The sequence below is a fragment of the Panthera onca genome, chromosome B4 (assembly GCF_046562875.1).
Source record: "Panthera onca isolate mPanOnc1 chromosome B4, mPanOnc1 haplotype 2, whole genome shotgun sequence".
NCBI classification, from domain to species: domain Eukaryota; kingdom Metazoa; phylum Chordata; class Mammalia; order Carnivora; family Felidae; genus Panthera; species Panthera onca.
Window position 1 is genome coordinate 129,161,905 of NC_138345.1, and position 17,375 is coordinate 129,179,279.

The 17,375-nt window shown below is 59.7% G+C and overlaps 1 protein-coding gene across 2 annotated transcripts in view; it reads left to right on the forward strand.

Annotated features, from left to right (window-relative positions):
• TOM1 (target of myb1 membrane trafficking protein) overlaps positions 1-17,155 on the forward strand; it is a 42,568-nt gene extending 25,413 nt beyond the window's left edge. The window contains exons 7-16 of one of the 2 annotated variants that reach the window (XM_060656496.3): positions 1,720-1,836; positions 3,830-3,963; positions 5,525-5,558; positions 5,868-5,961; positions 6,843-6,963; positions 11,224-11,299; positions 13,942-13,995; positions 15,074-15,133; positions 16,128-16,167; positions 16,249-17,155. In XM_060656496.3, coding sequence (XP_060512479.1) covers positions 1,720-1,836; positions 3,830-3,963; positions 5,525-5,558; positions 5,868-5,961; positions 6,843-6,963; positions 11,224-11,299; positions 13,942-13,995; positions 15,074-15,133; positions 16,128-16,167; positions 16,249-16,403 — 885 coding nt within the window. In that variant the 3' untranslated portion in view covers positions 16,404-17,155. The remainder of the gene's footprint in view (positions 1-1,719; positions 1,837-3,829; positions 3,964-5,524; positions 5,559-5,867; positions 5,962-6,842; positions 6,964-11,223; positions 11,300-13,941; positions 13,996-15,073; positions 15,134-16,127; positions 16,168-16,248) is intronic. The other variant, XM_060656497.3, reaches the window with a different exon arrangement.
• The last annotated feature ends 220 nt before the right edge of the window (positions 17,156-17,375 follow it).

Here is a 17,375-nt window from a genome sequence, read left to right on the forward strand (position 1 = left end):
GAAGAGAAGCTTCTGTACTGGGTATCTCACAATAAGTTATAAAATCACCTCCCAGAGTCACAAATATTGCTAGAAAAGTTTTCCTAACTGGACATACAATTAAAGTGGTATAAAATTTGTAAAATCACCCTGTGATCCAAATTTCATGTAGCCTAGTTATGCTTTTAACCTTTTTGCCTGAAGTCTTACATCGGCGTGGATTAAGCCTGATTACATCCAGGGTAAGAAGGTTCTCGTTAAACAAAACTGAGTAGGCGGTGTTTAGTTTCCAGCTCCCCTCTTGTCTCCTGGGGCATGTTAAAGCTTCCAGGCATCCAGTGGTGTCACTCCCAGACTCTGTTGTAATTAGGTCCCATCGGACCCGGACACACTGGGCTTGTGGTCAGTAGTCTTTCCACTCATTTATACCAAGAGTGTTCATTAAATCGGCCAAATGTACCAAACGTGTCCTGGGGTTTGGACGGTGTCTGTGACCCGTAGTTCCTACCTGTGTCTGCACCCGCATTTCTTCATCTGTAAAGGCTGGGATAATGATACGTGCCTCGTAAGATTGTGGTAAAGGTTAATGAGCAACAAAAGTTAAATGCTTGGCATTTGGTAGGTGGTTAATAAATGGTAGCTGCTGTCACAGGCATCGTAAATTTATATACTGACTCTCGTAATCTGAAATCAGCTAGGTCACATGCAGTTCTCAGAACGTAAGCCACTTAATAACTGGACCCATAAGGTATTCCATGGCCAAGGTTCTTCGTCCAGATTAATTTTAGAACCTCCATACCAGGGCGCCTGGATGGCTTAGTCAGTTGAGCGTCCGACTTCAGCACGGATCGTGGTATCACAGCTTGTGAGTTAAAGGCCCGCATTGGGTTCTCTCCGTGTCAGCAGCACGGAGCCCACTTGAGGTCCTCTTGTCTCCCTCTCTCTCTGCCCCTCGCCCGCCCATGCTCGCTCTCTCAAAAATCTTTTAAGTTTAAAAAAAAAAAAAAAAAAGGACTTTCATACTGATGCCTTACTAGACATTCACAATGTCCACAGAGTTCCTGAGACCAAGCACCCCACAAAGCCCCACAGCATAAGACACTGGACCAGTGGCCCTTCGCCACCTCACCCGTGTGGGGACTGTGCGACCTGATTTACGCTGATTCCCCAAGCTGACACCCTGGAACCCTTTGATCACTGAAAACCTGCTAACATGGTTTTAACAAGCGCTAAATCTGAGTTTCACACTCAAGGTGGGGCGTGGCACTCATGCTTGAAAGAGCCCAGGACACCAGAGCAGACCGGGAGGAGCAGACCAGGAGCAAGTCCTGTCCTCACAGCACTGTCATCCTAGGCAGGAAGCCGGCCTGCTGATTCCCTCCTCTCCCCTGGGCGGGGAACTGCCCTCCAGGGCCTCGTTAGCTGCCCTCTCGGCCCCAGGAGATGCTGGAGCCCTGCAGCCGCACTCTGTGGTGCATTTACCTTCAGCTGCTTTCCTTTTGGCCTTGCCTGAACCAGGCTCCCCAGTTTGGAGATGGTAACGGTCGGTAGAGCTCTGTGAGGGGGTCTCTGGGGGGGGTGGGGCAGGCCCACCACAGGCCTCTTCGTGCCGCGCTGTGGCCCAGGAGCCAAGAGGGTCCTGGCGGGTCAGCTCCCCTGGGCTAGTGGCGCCAGCCTCTCCTCGTGAGCAGCGGCCCTGGCCCCCTGGCCTCTCTCACCAGGGCCGACCGTGTGTTTCAGATCGGGAAGCTGCGCAGCGAGCTCGAGATGGTGAGTGGGAACGTGAGGGTGATGTCGGAGATGCTGACGGAGCTGGTCCCCACCCAGGCAGAGCCCGCAGACGTGGAGCTGCTACAGGTGAGCGAGCGCCCAGCGGTCCACGCACATTTCTCCCCCGCCCACGCTGCAGCTTTCGTGACTTCCTCTGAACTCCTCGGTCACAGTGGGAGGGCTTAAAACCAGGGACTCTGGACCCCAGCACGTTGGAATTCAGGGCTCTGCCATTTTCTAGTGGGAACAAAATGGCCCCTCCTGCCCCAGCTTCCTCATCTGTAAGATTGTTCTAATAAGAGCTTTGAAGGTCTGAGTGTGACATGAGAATTAAATAAGGCTTTGCATGTAAAACACCAGCCCTGGGCCTGGTTCCGAGTAGGCCCCCAGTCAATGGTATTGAGGAGAAGCTTGGAGGTGGGATTTCCCCCCTTCCAGAATTTGAAGCTTAGCAGGCAGGTATGGGAGCAGCGCCGGCGTTGAGAGTAAAGAGCAGGCGGTCTCGGGCCCTGGGGCAGGTGCAAGCCACCGGCTTTCTCTCTGTATGTCACATGTATTCCCGCAGTCCCATCCCCAGCTGGGAGCCACTGAAGGCACCACCCCACCCGTGGAGATCAGTTCACAGAGGTGCCAAGAAAGCAGGCGGCGCCGGGGGCGGGGGGGTGCAGCGACCAAGGCCCAGGAATCACCAGGTGTGAGTGCTGGGTTGACACGGGAACAGCTCACAAGCAATGAGCACTTCCTGCACACCAGGCTCTGATGTTAACACTTGATACGCATTCATTCTTCACTCCGTCCTCACCGCACCCAGCAACAGACGGGTTCTCTCATTATCCCCATTTTCTAGATCAGCCAACTGAGGCAAAGAGAGGTCATGGAATGTGCTCAGGGTCATGTGGCTGGTAAGCAGCAGAACTCGAGCCCAGGAGCCTGGCTCCAGCCGCTGCTTTTCAGCTGCTGAGAGGGGTGGGTACGGAAGTGGGAACAAAGCCACAAGTGTGCTTGGTCACAGGAGGAAGAGAAGGGAGGCCCACAAGGTGTTGAAAGTGGCTCCAGCCCGCCCTGCCCCACAGTAAAGGCAGATGAGGAAATCCTCAGAGGGGGTGGGTAACAGGGTCTGAAAGAGAACACAGGTCAATGTCGGGGCAGTGTCTGGTCTTCATGGGGCCTCTAGGAGGAATGTGCCAGCGCGTGGCCACAGTCAGCAGTGCCGATGACCATCTGAACCTCAAGACCTCGACCCAGGCACCTGTCCACCTTGTGGCAGGTACCTGAAGAAAGAAGAAGTCAGTCTTACAAAGGAAGAACTTCGAATGCTGTGGCTTTTTTTTTTTTTTTCTTTCTTTCCCAAAGGAGTTTCAACATGTAACTTGCTGATTACAGATCGGTCACAGACATGGCGACTCAGTGCCATGGGGGGTCCTGGAACAGGAGGACATTAGTGGGAAAACAGTGACACTGGAAGAAAGTCTGGAGTTGAGCTCATAGGGCTGGGCTGGCATTCACATCTTTGACAAATGCCAAACTGAGGAGAAGCCGGGTGAAGGGGTTACGGGAACTCGACTACCTTGGCAACATTTCTGCAGATCTGAAATTATTCCAAAGTAAAGAAGTCTTTAAAAAAGAAATTAGTGGAAACAATGAGGCAGAAATTCAAAATCGGGGTTTGCAGGTAACAGCTAGAGTCATCTAGTTCATTTATTTAGGTTTGGTGACAGAAAGATCCCCATCACCCAGAGAAATGGTGATTTGTTTCACCGGCCTCTTGGGGGGTCTTGGTTTTTCAACCGAGCAGAAGTGGCGGCTGGAACCATAATACCAAGTCTGCATGCAGCCAGGTTAAGCCAGCAGCCCCGCCTCACACATTACTTGTCTCCTGCATGTTCAGTATTGGTGTAGAACACCGGACGTGGGAGCCAGAGGCTTGTTTGCGGAACCCCGAAAGCTGTCCTGGGAGCTTGGAGTCTGGTTTGGAAACCCCTCCATCCTCCAAGGCGGCACAAAGGCTGGGGCCCGGCCCCCGGCGATGGCCTCACTCTGGGCCCAGGGACTATGGCCATCTCCCTTCCTGCCTCCTCAGGAGCTCAATAGGACGTGCCGAGCCATGCAGCTGCGGGTCCTGGAGCTCATCCCCCGAATCGCCAATGAGCAGCTCACGGAGGAGCTGCTCATCGTCAACGACAACCTCAACAACGTGTTCCTGCGCCACGAACGGTAGGCCGGCCGCCCCCGCCCTCTCCCTCCCCTGGCTCCCTGTTCACACCGTCTGACCTCCTGTGGTCTCCCCCCTTCCCCGGCGTGTCCTCAGCCGTCTCCTTCCCCGGAGGGCATGAAGTCTGCCCAGCCTTCCAGCCACCTCTCCAATCCCTGCCAGGGTCTGCCCTGCTGCCATGTCCCTGCGTGTGGGCCTGGTCCATCCTTGCTCACTCTGCCACTGCCTGGCTCTGGGGCTGTGGACCAGTTACTTGACTTAATTACTGCCCTTTGACTCTTTGACTGCACACTGCACGCAGCTCACTTAGGCAGGAAAATAATTTATTAGGAGAATAGCCTTTATGAAATGGGAAGCTTTCAGAATCCAGAAAAGAGTGAAACAGTGAGGCCTCCCAGCAGAGTAGGAAAGAAAGATCCCAGGGCGGCCCTGGGGACTGGGGGCAGAAACTCCCAGGCCACGTCCCCAGGGTGCTGCCATCAGTAAATGGGCCCCGCACAGTTGCCCACTTTGTGTCATTCTGTTCAAGAGAAGCTGATTGGCTCAGCTTTGTCATTCCCACTGGGTTGAGAAGGGAAAAAGGGCCCTTGAAGGGTCACAAGGAGATGGGGGAGGAGCAGTTCCCCAGAGGGCACTCAGGTGCTAATACAGAGAAGGGGTGCCAGGCTCTCTATATCTGAAAACGAGGTCCACAGCGGTACCTGCCCTATGGGGTGATGCACTTAGCAACCAGGAGTCCCTGGGTCACAACACAGTTATTCCAGCCTTCTCCAGCCCTTGTTCATCTCACATCTTTGTCCATCAACACACAGGTGATTCTGAGTCCCTTGAGTGTGGGGCAGGGCTGCCGTGGGCCACGTCTACGAGGCCTCTCCTGCTCGCCGGCTCAGTGGAATAGAAGTGTCCCTTTCTGCCATTTTGGGGTGTGGGCTGAGATGGCCCAAGGACCCAATCTGGGGATGACTGGGACCCCCTGACACCCACAGGCATCAGGCCCGGCCTGATATCCTATGCCTGCTGCCTCCTAGTTCACGGTCATACTCAGTCTTCGCCGGGGCTTCGCGTCTGGGAGGCAGGTTCCACCGTCGTCCCCTTGTAAAAGACGAGGCCGAGCTCCAGAAGGGACGTTAATGTACCCACCGTCACTCAGTAAGTGACAGGGCCAGCACTCAGCAGACCACGGCCTTCTCCGCCCACCTCAGCAGCCCCTTGGCGTGTCGGGAACGTTTCAGGGAACAGAACTCACCTTTGCCGTGTGCCGTGCGTCCGCATTTTCCTGTCTGTCCTGGCCCGTCCCTGTGTGTGTGCCAGTCACAACCGGAGTGGGCAGGCAGTCAAAAACTCCAGTTGGGACACTCTTGCCAGTGAACAAGGGGCACTGTTACCCATCCCCCAGGGATACACCGGCAGGGATATGCATCCCGGGCGTAAACTGGGTCTGTCACCCTAATCGTGACCCGCCAGGTGGATTGGGAGGCCTGCAGTGTGAGGAACCCTGCCCGGGCTGGGCTGTGCTCAGGGGCCTCTCTGTCTCTCTGACTCGGCTCGTTTCTGTCTTCGTAGGTTTGAACGGTTCCGAACGGGCCAGACCGGCAAGGTAAAGGCACTTTTCTATGACCAGGTCATGCCCGTGCTGATGTGGGAGAGGAGGGCTCCCTCCCCAGACAACCTGCACGGGATGTGCCCTCTTGTCCAGACTCCTAGAGAAGTCCCCTTCTAACTTTTTATGTCACTGTCCCTTTAAGGTAACTAAGGCCCCGCCATCAGCTAATGCCGGCTTCCCAACCCCCCAGGGGGTGCAACTGAGCTAGGGGCAGAGCAGGGAAGACTCCCTCATTCCCAGACAGAGCTGCCAGGGCCCTGGTGGCACGTCCCCCAGCAACGGCGGCATCTCCCTTCTCCCCAGGCCCCACAGGAGGCCGAGGCGGCGGCCGACTTGATCGACATGGGCCCTGACCAGGCGGCCACCAGCAGCCTCTCGTCCCAGCTGGCGGGAATGAGTAAGTTCAGGGTGGGGGTTCTGGCCGAGGGCACACGACGGTGCTGCGGGCACCCCTCACTTTTGGGGGTGCCCTCCTCCCAGTTTGGGGCTGGAACGCCAACAGCAGACCGTTGGCCCAGACCCCACCTCGCTGGGCTGAACCCCACTGCAAGGTCGGGCACCCAGGACCAAACACGTGGGGCTCTTACCCTCACAGCCCACAGCTCCTGAGCCCCCCGGGCCTCAGGGGCCCCCTGTTCTGTGGTCGCCCCTCGACACTGAATTCTCCGTGGCCTGAGCCATCGAGGCAAGCTTGGCCTAGTCGCTTGAACGCCCTCCGCCCCGTCTCCTGTGTAAAGGGCAGGAATGGGCCCTTCCTCGTGGGTCGTCGCGAGGACTGAGTAAGCTCACGCATGAAAGGGCCCCAGGTCGCACCAGGCCCAGGGTGCGCTCCCGGGACACGCTAGCAGGTGCCATCATCGTCACTGTGATTGGTTTTCACACCGCTGGCTGCCTGCTTGTGCTGAGCCCAGGAAGTACGTCAGAGCCCGTTCTGAATCACTAATGCGAGGCTGCTGGGAAACCCAGCTGCGCGTGTGATCGCCAGCCCACCGCACAGCCGTGTCCTGTGCCAGATGCGGTGGGCAGCGTTTTACTCGTCACAGCTGCCCCAGGAGGGGGACTGTGACTCCACCTCAGGGAGAGGAAGTCACGTACCCACGGCCCCTCAGCCAGCAGGGACCTGGCTGCCCCATCCGGATACCGGCGCTGTCCCGCCCCGCACCCACCCCCGCCGCCAGAACCGTCTGCTTCTCCAGAACCGTCCCTGTGTCCCTGGGCCTAGCAGCTCAGCCACTGCCCAGTGTGCAGGGCCCTTCATGTCCCTTTCTGTCTCTGCAGACCTGGGCTCCAGCAGCGTGAGGGCTGGCCTGCAGTCTCTGGAGGCCTCGGGCCAACTGGAAGGCGAGTTTGACATGTTTGCGCTGACCCGCGGCAGCTCTCTGGCTGACCAACGAAAAGAGTGAGTGGCCCAGCCCCACCCTGTCTCCTGCATTGCGGGCTCCCCATCAGGGCAGAGCCTCTCCGGGCCCCTGAACCCAGCTGCGTGGCACGCCGTGTGGAGGGACACACAGTCTGCTGTCTGCACCCCCTCGGGATGGCAGAGCTCCCACCCCCTAGGTCAGTCCCAGTGGCCCCAGAGGCAGACTTCGTGCCCCACGGGCAGGCCTGGGGGGAAGAAGGGACACCTGTGGTTTGATGAGCAACTGTGTGCCAGAATCTCACATAATCTGATCAGATGAGGAAACTGAGGCACTGAGAGGCCAAGTCATTTGCTCCGAGTCAGACCATTGATATGTGGCAACACTAGGATGGGACCCCAGGGCTGCTTGTTCCCAAACAGTGTCCTGCCCGGCCTCTCCCCACCACACCCCCCAGGGCAGGCAGAGAAGATCCCTGATAAAACCTCAGGGACTTGTCTAGTCATTTCTGTTGCTGCCTAGCCACCCTTAATGCCCCAAGAAGTCCCTGTTGCCCCACCTGGGTCTGTTCCCTCTGCCCCAGGGCTGGGGTTCTGTCCTTTGCTGAGCTGGTGTTTTCAGGGAGGTGCTTTCGGCAGCCACGGCAGGCGCCTTGCCTCGACGTCTCGGGACTGGCCCCACACAGGCTTGTCAGGGGAAGCAGTTTGCTTGGTACTCTCAGCCCTTTGCTCAGGACCCTGGACTGCGCCACGGGCAGCCAGGATTTACAGCCAAGGAAAGCTCTGGATTAAGGGACTCCCTCAGCAGACGCCCCAGCCTCCCCGGTGGTCATTCTGGTCACTTGAATGGCCTTTGGCCTTCCCTCCTTGCCCTGTCTTTGGGAACTGTCAGTGGGCCTCTGAGGGCCCAGCCATGCCCTGTCCACACCACACATCCAGGTCAAATCTGATAGGCTGCAGCTGGCTCTGCCTGCCGCCCGGACCAAACCCTGGGCTGCGAGCAGCGTTTTTAGTCTGGGCAGTCTGCGCTCACGAGGCCCAGTGCTCACGGACCAGCAGCTCACAGTTGCCGTGGAGTTTGGGGCACGGAGAAGCCACTGTGCGGGTGGAAGCTAATGGGTCCACTGGGATGTGCGGCCGGGAGGGCCGCCCGCCCGCCCGCTAGGCCCCAGCAGGCAGCATGCTGGCCACGCCGGAGAGCCCCTGGCAGTCGGCCCGGCTCGCCAGCCCGGCGAGGCTTGCTGTTGCTCTGTTACTCCCTTGAGGAGCAGGCCCTGGGGGGCAGAGGAAGGCGTCCCCGGCACCCGCAGTCTCATGGGGAGGAAGGTGCACACACCGCCGCCGTGCGGTGCTTATGGCCGCCCTGGATGGGGGTGCCGGGCACTGTGGACACACACGTGGTGGCAGGCAGCTCTGCAGAGGGTGCTCAGGCCTGGACCTTGGGGATAAGGAGTCAGGAAGGCCGTTTCAGGCCATAGGAGCAGTGTGTGCAAAGGCTCAGAGGCAGGGAGAGCGTGAGATGCTGGGGTGGGGGGAGGGGAGGGGACATCTTGGACCTTCTCACGTCATGGGGTCCCCTGCAGGCCCTCCCTGGGTCCCTGGGGACTGGTTTCCACCTCAGCAGAAAGCACGTGGCAGGGACCAGAATGCCCTGGTGTCAAGTTCCTCTTTCCTTTGTTCCGCTTGGTGGTCCCTCCCTTAGGCTTCTGCTGGGTCTTCTAGTCCCCGGCCCGCCTGACTGCCCTGCTCCCCTCCGCCCCCCCCCCCCCACCCCACCCCAGGGGCTCTTGAATCCTCTGAGGCCTTTTCTGCCCACCTGGAGTCTGGCCCACACCTCCTTCTGCCTTCCCGGCTCCTGCTTCCCTCCAGCCTGTGCCAGCTCTGCCTCTGCTCACCGGGAAGCCAGCTCCTTGCCAGCCACACCCCAACCCCAGGTGGCACAGTCGTGGCCTCTCCAGCCGACCAGGCCAAGGAGAGCGACAGGGAGCATCTCTCTGAGCCAGACGCACCCTAGCCAGGCTTTGCTGGAAGTAGGATGCTCTTCTATATTGTCATCCTGGGGACACACTGCACTGCGCTGGATGACCTCCCCAGTGCCGCTGTCATCCAAGGGGCCCCCGGGCCAGTCCCTGCCCACCACCTTCACCACAACCTTCGGAGGCGTAGCCCTCCTCCCTCCTGCACTGGGTGTGGGGCAGGAGACACCTGGCCCAGCATCTGCGGCTGGGCCTGGGCGTGGGCCTTGCGGGAGCTTCCTCTATCCCGGGTGTCTTCCACCTCCACTGCTGCAGGCATGGCCCCGGGGGGACGGCCACGCTTCGGCCTGAGGGCTGTGGGGGCAGGAGAGACGGAGAAGCAGAGGTGGGGGCGAGGGCGTAACTAGGAAAGAATGTATTGTTCTTCTGAGTGAAGAAAGGCATTGATTCCTGTATATTCCTAGGTCTGAACATGCCTTATTCTGCCTTTTTCCACAATGCACCTGCCATGTCTTAGAAGGAGGGACAGCAAGGGGGCTACTTCCATACCCGGAGTGGGCAGGACGCATGGCTCAGTCTTAGACATTACTTCCTCCTCACCAGCTCTCAGGGCCCAGACTCAGCCAGGGATACCAAGCTCCAGGAGGGCGTGAGCACACCGCCCGCCACCCTGGCTTTCGTGTTGGCTCCAACCCAGCCCTGCAGATCGTCCCTAGCCCAGGGATGGGCAGGAGCTGCGGAACTGGGGGTTGAGCTCATGATGGCACTTGCGGCCGCCTCCACAGGAGGGAGTGGACTCCAGTGCCCTCAGAATGGCTGCCTGGGAATTTGGGGGTCTTCTCCCCAGAGGCCCTTTGACGTGCCAGTCTCCCCCATTCCCAGGAAGGCCATTTGGCATCGCAACGGTTTCAGTCAATAGGGCTCGGGTTCCTGAAGCCTCGAGCTGCCCCCCACTCCCGCCCCCGCCGCCCCCGGACCTTCAGGGCTTTCCATTTGTGATGGGGATTCTGCAGCTCACTTCTTCCCCTCAGAACTGGACCGAGCTGGTGCCGAGGCCCCGCCTCCTTCAGCTGACGCTCCAGAATGAGAAGAGCGGCTCCTTCCAAGAATCAGGGCTGAGCGCCCAAGGCCGCCTCTGACGTCCCCCTGTAGCAACCAGGAGAGACCCCCCCCCCGCCCCAGTCCATTGCCACACAGCTTTCCCCTGACTCCTGCCTTATTCTCTCGCTCCCCACGACTCACCTCACACACAGCAAACACCTTCCCTGTGCTCAGCCCCTGCCCTCTCTGCCCCATCCAGCTGGTGGCATCCCCCGGGACATTTAGTCTTTCTTTCTTTCTTTCTTTTTATTTTTGAGAGAGAGAGAGAGAGTGCAAGAGTAGAGGAAGGGACAGAGAGAGGAGGGGCAGAGGATGTGAAGCGGGTTCTGCACTGACAGCAGAGAGCCCCATGCAAGGGCTTGAACTCACGAGCCATGAGATCATGACCCGAGCCAAAGTCGGATGCTTAACCAACAGCCATCCAGGCGCCCCATCCCCCAGCACAGCCAAGACGGGGCAGGGGAGAGCTTCGTGCTGGGGCCCCACGCAGGATGGCACCATGTGGGATGACGCCCCACCCAGCCATCTGCACGTGTGTCTACGACAGCGAATGGAACTCTCCATCCAAAGGCAGCCTCGTACAGAACCACGATTTATTACCTTACAAAATGGAAGCTGCTCGGGGAGCCTGGGTGGCTCATTTGGTTAAACGTCTGATTCTTGATTTCAGCTCAGGTCAGGATTGTCACAGTCGTGAGATCTACCCCCACGTCGGGCTCCGTGCTGAGCGTGAAGCCTGCTTGGGAATCTCTCCTCCCCTCTCTGCCTCTCCCCTGCACCCACTCTCTCTGTCTCTCAAAATAAACATTTTTAAAAAAGAGGAAGCTGTTCAAAGAAGGGTCTGGAGGTGGGAATTCTCCATGGGGATGGGGCACTGGCATGGTTTCTCATCCCTCGAGTTTGGCCGGATCCGATGAGAGCCATTGGTGAGCTTGCTCTTGGCCTTTGGCCAGCGCCACCTTCCCTCACTTCTCCAGCCTTGGCTGCCTGTCATGGTCACACGTCTAAGCCCGGGTCTACGGTCTGCAGGCAGGCAGGCAGGCGGGCGGGTGGGCCTGCAGAATTGGAGCCCGTCCTGAGGCCTGCGCTGCCCCCTGCCCAGGCACCACCCGGGGCCACACAGGATGTGAGTCCAGCTCACCCCTGCCCACCCGTGCATCCCGCCCTCGGTCAGCATGCCTGGTACCACAGGGCAGAACTCATGGTCTTGGCCTCTACGTTTCAGGGTGAAATACGAAGCCCCCCAAGCAACAGAAGGCCTGGCTGGAGCCCTGGATGCCCGGCAGCAGAGCACTGGAGCGGTAAGCAGAGGGTCCTGCTGCTACCTTGTCCGGAAGGAGGGCCAGAGGATCCTTGCCCCCCGGTCCCACACCCCCACCCTCCATGTGCTGGGCCCCAACGTGACACATCCCTCTCCTCATCTGGTTCCGTCACTGGCCCCTTGTAGCTAATGTGACACCTCCTATTTCACAGCTGAGGAAGCAGTCCGAGAGGTTAAGTCACCTGCCCAAGTTCACACAGCAAGGAAGGGCTAGAGCAAGGACTCAGAAAGCCCAGAGTCCCGCAGCCTGGCTTCCCAGCTGCGTGTCCACGGACAGACTGCTGACCCGTAGCACGGTTTACAGTGGGGTGTGCGAGAGGGCGTGTTAAGGGGCTCAGCAGAGTTAGAGCTCCATCGGCATTGTACCTCCCCGCCTCCCTGGAGACCTGTTATTTGCAGGAGTGGGGACAGGGGGGACAAGAGAACATACCCTGAAACTTCAGGGAGGCTTCCAGGGGTGCCATTTTCATTCCATCGAATTGACTGACGGCGTATGGAGTGATAGCCACATGTCCGGCACTGCACACACTCTGTGGGTGACCCCTCCCCCTTGGCAGGAACTCCAAGTACAATTCTCACCCCTTTGGATTTGTTCTAGATGCCCTTGGGGTGGGGGGAATTTCTGTTTCAGTAAGTGGACAGAGTAGCTCCTCGGGAGGTGATTAGAAACGGCTGGGCCCAGGAGTCGGAGAGGCAGGGGGCAATGAAGGGAGACAGCCGGTGACAGCACAGGCTTCTGAGGCCAGGTTGGACTGGGCGACAGGAGACAAAGCCTGAGGGGCAGCAGGGACCCGAGGGCCTCGGGTAGCCAGGAGGACTGTGTGAGGTGGAGGCCATGGCCAGGCTTGAGCAGAGGGGCACGTTTCTCTGTCCATTTTAGAAGGAACCAGCATGGAAGCTGGGAGAGCAGCTAGGAGGGAGTGGAAGTTGCCCAGTATACAAGTGGGTGGGGGGTCCTGGCGACTCCCCAAAGGCATCCCCAGCATCTCAGGAGTCATTCCCAAGTCAGAGCGGAGCCAGACTTGGAACACCGTGGAGGCAAGACCAGCTAGAGAATCAGACGTCTCCCGTGTGTGCCCTGTGACCCAGCACCAAGCACAGCACATTTGCACCTGCGTCTCAGGGCCTCCAGCTACTTTCCTTTGTAAGTGGCCATCTGTCACAGCCATGCCCTGTGCCAGGCACCCTACAGCCCGCCTTTCTGAGCCATCACACAAACCCTTAGGTCGTGTTGTTATCCCCATTTACAGATGAGAAAACTGAGATCGAGAGGCCGGGCAAGTGAGGCAGCAGAGGTTAACATCCTTAGCGTGATGCCTGGCACAGAGTGAAGCGTTCAGTCTCCCTGGTGCTGCTGTGTGGTTTTCCCCACTTACGGACGAGAAAGCCCAGGCTTAGCATTGTGAGGTAGTTTGCCCAACACCTCACAGTCCTGGGTCCTGGCTCCATAGCCAGTGCTGGGAGCAGGAGCCCCAGATGGCCTGCACAGCTCTAAGGAACAGAGGTGGACACTCCAGAAAATCTGGCTCCCAGATTCCAGATGCATCCGAACGCTCTGGAAGCCGTCTGGAAGCACTTCCCTCTCAGGCCACCTGACCCCTCGTGGGCATAGGCGAACTGCACAGGCACCCCTTCCGGTTGCAGATGAAGGACTGCAGCCCAGAGACAGGTGTCCCCGCCCCAGGACTCAGAGCAATCCCGGGAATGACAGGAACTAGAACCCAGGTCTCCCGGCTCCTACACCACCTTCAGTTAGCCACAGGGAGGAAATATACACACACCTCTACTTGCAGGAAAGAGGAAGGTGGTAAATCATTGCTTATTCCTCTCTGATCACTTGAGAGATTGAAGCAGCTTCTGCCCACATCAGGGTATGATGTTCTTACAACTGTCCGTAAACACCTGCTCCCGAGGTACATGAGTCTGGCTGGGTGGTGGGGAGGCTTTCTCCCGTTAAACTGTCAGGATGGGACTCTGAGCGGCAAAGTAGAGAATGGAATCCAGTGCCAGCTCTCCTGGCAGCCAGTATTTGCCCCCGGGGTTCACAAGTCCCGTGATTGCGGCTGCTGGACAGCGTGTCCCAGGCCCTGTGCCGGGTCTGTCCAGGGTGGGGGAGGCAGTTGGGGGCCGGCGAGCTGGGAGCCGGGACTCTAGTCTCCTCATCTCTGGGGTCCTAGGGAACCCTGATTGTCCATCAGTAAACATGAGGGGACTGGGCAAACCAACGTTCTAATCCTGGGGTACCCATCAGAGCCCCTAGCAGCCAGCACACTGGTTAATGGCTGCCTTCTCAGCCCTTCCAGGATTGCCTAGGCCGCTCCCAGGCTCGTTGTGGAAAAGGAGATTTGCCCGGTGCATTCAGGACCCTGGGGTCGCAGGGCTATTGTGGTTCATCCCAGTGAGACACCCTCCACTGCTGCCTGTCCCCCCTCACCTGCCCCCACAGCACCAGCCTCCACAGGCGCGCACACACACACACACACACACACACACACACACACGGCCTCCTAAGGTGGTAACAGGACTCCCGACCTGAAAGGGGTGTCCACATTGGAGAAAGCTGCCAGCATACCAGTGGCCCTGGCCTTCCTGCCACCCTCAGCCTGACCCTTTCTCACCCAGATGGGAGGCAGCCTTGAGAAGAGCCTCAGTGACTGGATGATGAGACAAGGCATGGTGAGGAGAGGCCAGGCCGGCCCAGAGAGCGGAGGCTGCCACTGGCAGGAGTCCCGCCCGGGGTGGTGCTGTCGCAGGGGCAGGACCACCAGAGCCAGCAAGAATGCAGGGTGCTGCAGGTGCCCTGCTGTGCTCCTGCTTCGTGGCCCCTCGGTGCCCACTTCCGGCCCCTAATTCGGAAGCGAGGCCCAGGTGGCCCCTCTGGCAGCTGGGAGGTGACCGGGGCTCGCTGGTTCTGGGCTGGGTAGAGAGGGACAGGTGCACGCTGCCCAGAGCCCTTGCTGCTGCTTCCGGGAAGTAGGCGCCTGCTCTCTCTGCTCTGGGCGCTTCTGCCGCCACCGGGGACCTCAGGTGCTGGGGACAGAGCTTGGGGACCGAACTGGCTGGGTTGGAGAAGGACTGTCACTCTCACTCTCTTTCCCAAAGTAACAAAGCGGTCACTAGCCTTTCTTGAGCGTCTGCTCTGTGCCAGACTCCCATCCATCACCTCCTGTCCCCTCACAGCAGCCTGGACGGTAGGGACCGTGTGCTCCCTCCTCTAAACATGAGAGAAGCGAGGTCAGACAAGTGACCTGCCCAAGCCACGCTGTATGAAAGGGCAGTCTCGGACTCTGTCCCCAAAACCTCCAACGGGGTCCTCACACTGTAGAAGGAAGCCCCCAGCCCCAGTGCGGGACCCTTGTGGCAGAGCCCATGTCTTTGTGGCCCAAAACGAAAGTCCCTAGGAGTAGTGGGGAGATCCGTTCTTCCTCAGGTTCCTGCTCCAGCTGTTAGGAGCCCCCTCCCTGACCCCCTGCCTAGCACCTGGCCCCACATCCCCTTGCCCACAGCCTGGCACAGTGGGCAGAATTGTGGGTCCTAAGCAGACGGGCAGGAGCCATCTTGAAGGGGATATACCAGGATCTCAACCCCCCAGAAGGGGGTGGGGCATGTCCAACTGGCCCCACTTCATAAATGAGGAGACTCAGGGGTGAGGGTGACAGCCACAGGCCGCCCAGCCAGCAGGCCCCCAGCTGATGGGGCCTTCTGCCTTCGCACCGCATGCACTGCCCTCACCACCTCACCCCTGCCCTTACAGATCCCCGTCACCCAGGCCTGCCTCATGGAGGACATCGAGCAGTGGCTGTCCACTGACGTGGTAAGTTGGCCCCACCCCGCCCAGAAGCAGAGGCTGGGGCACATTCCTCCCCCCCCACCAACAGTGGGCTCATGAGGAAGTGACTGGTCACAGGGGCAGGTGAGCAGCTGGGGAGGAGGGGAGTGTCAATGTGGGACACCTCCTGCCAGCCGCCCGCCCTCTCCAAGGCACTCTCCTCAGAGGCCTCCGCCTCACAGCTGCTGGGGCCGAGCCTTTCCTGAGAGTGCTGTCACCGCGGGCCCCAGGAGCCTCAGCCCGAGACAGGAAGGGCAGGATGGGCTGAGGGAAGCCGTCACAGTGGTGAGCCCTGCACCTGCACCAGCTCGGGGAGCCCTCCCTCTGGTGCCTCTGAGAAGCTCCACCAGCAGCGCCATCTTCCAGACCAGGAAGCTGATGAGCAGCCCTGAGGGGTGCCGAGCCTAGGAGGAGGCAGGGGCCCAGGCCGTCTGCAGAGCCCCGCGGCCCCCAGGGAGCGGCAAGAGCGGCCAGCCTCGGCTCTCCTGTCCAGGGCCCCTCCCCCTGCACCTGCCGCCCCACCTTTGGGCACCAAGGACCAAGGGCCTGGATGCTCCCAGGCCCAGAGGCTGCCTTCTGCCAGCGGCCAAGACGGTGTTTCCGCCCGAGGTCACGCGGGGGTCCGTGCCTGGTGATGGCAGGAGGCACCCCCCGCTCCCAACTTTAGCACGCGTGGCCTCCGTCTCTGGGGCCCTTCCCGCCACAAGGGCAAGTGTGTTCACCATCTACACACCGGAAGAAAAGGAAGTGGTGTTTATTGAGGACCCGCTGGGCCCCACAGCCTGGGCTTGGCAGTCCGATATTCCATTTTAGCTTCCCGACAACCAGTTCTACCAAGCGGGAAACTGAGGCTCAGAGCAGTCAGGTGACACCCAGGGCTGCAGCTCGGGGAAGAGTGGGGACAAGGTTCAGGTCCTGGGCCCACTACACCTGCCCCCAGAGGACTGTGGCTAACCTCCTCTTCCTTCTGCTTTCTCAGGGGAATGACACGGAGGAGCCCAAGGGCGTCACCAGCGAAGGTAGTAGGCCCTGCCCGCCCGCCCCTTCCCCCGCCCTGGCCTCGGAACCCGCCCCCGAACCCCTCTGTCTCGTTCCTCTAGAATTTGACAAGTTCCTGGAAGAACGGGCCAAAGCAGCCGATCGGTTGCCCAACCTCTCCAGCCCCTTGGCCGAGGGGCCCCTGGGTCCCCCTCGTGGCGCTGCCCCTCGAAAGAAGACCCAGGAGAAAGATGAGGACATGCTGTTTGCCTTATGAGCGTGGGGCCTGGCACCTGCAGCCTGAGCTCCCGCTGCTCCCACAGTCCCCGACGGGGGCCTGTTTCCCTCCTTCGGTGTTAAGGCTGCTTTGAGGAAGGCTTGTTACCCCCTTCTCTTCGCCTCGAGGATAGGCTGACCCTGCTGTGGCCGCACCGCCTGGGCCGTGGAGAGACAGCTGGATGAACTGGGGTAACGAGTCAGCTCTACATTGGGATCTTGGCCACTCCTGCCTCCTTCCCCACCCCAACCGACCACTACTTTGCTGAGACAGGCCGGCCGCTTGGTTGCCGGATGTGACTCCTTATCCTAGGGGATCCCCTCCCTGGACCCTTTCCACACTGCCAGTCGAGGCCTGGCTGGAGGCCAGAGGCAGCAGAAGCTTCTGTCGCAGCCTCCGGTCCATTCCCCGGCCCCTGCCTCGTGGACCCAAAAGGCTTTGGCTAGCTGTCGAGGGCCGGCTGTGGGGGCCTCTGCCCAGCCGCACGCTGTCCAGGTACGAAGCTGCGTGTGGTGGGGGGCGAGACCCAGCAGCCCCAGGCCGCAAGGAGAGGCTCCTGGAGCACCTGTGGCCCCCACGACCTCCACTGCCTTTTCCTCCATCCTCCTCCTCCATCATCCTCCTCCTGTTCCTCCCGGTCAGGGCTCCACCGGGCACTGGGCCCACCCACCTGTTGATTGATCTTCTTGTACTGGGAGAGGTGCCTTTTGTAGCCCCAATTAAAGGTAGGAAAGCACCCTGCTGGCAACGCTGTTGAGTCTCTAGGTGAGAAGTGTCTTTCTGGCATCACCAGAGACCAGGACTGCTCTGGGCCGGGCCGGGCTAGGGGCATCCAGGAGAGGGCCCTCTGCAGGTGGTACAAGCGGGGTGGCGGCACTGGGCAGCACCGTGTGCGGGCAGGTGCAGCCCCCTCACGCCTCACAACACGGGCTGCAGCCTCGACTCGCCCCATCGCTCTCCTGAGCGACCGCC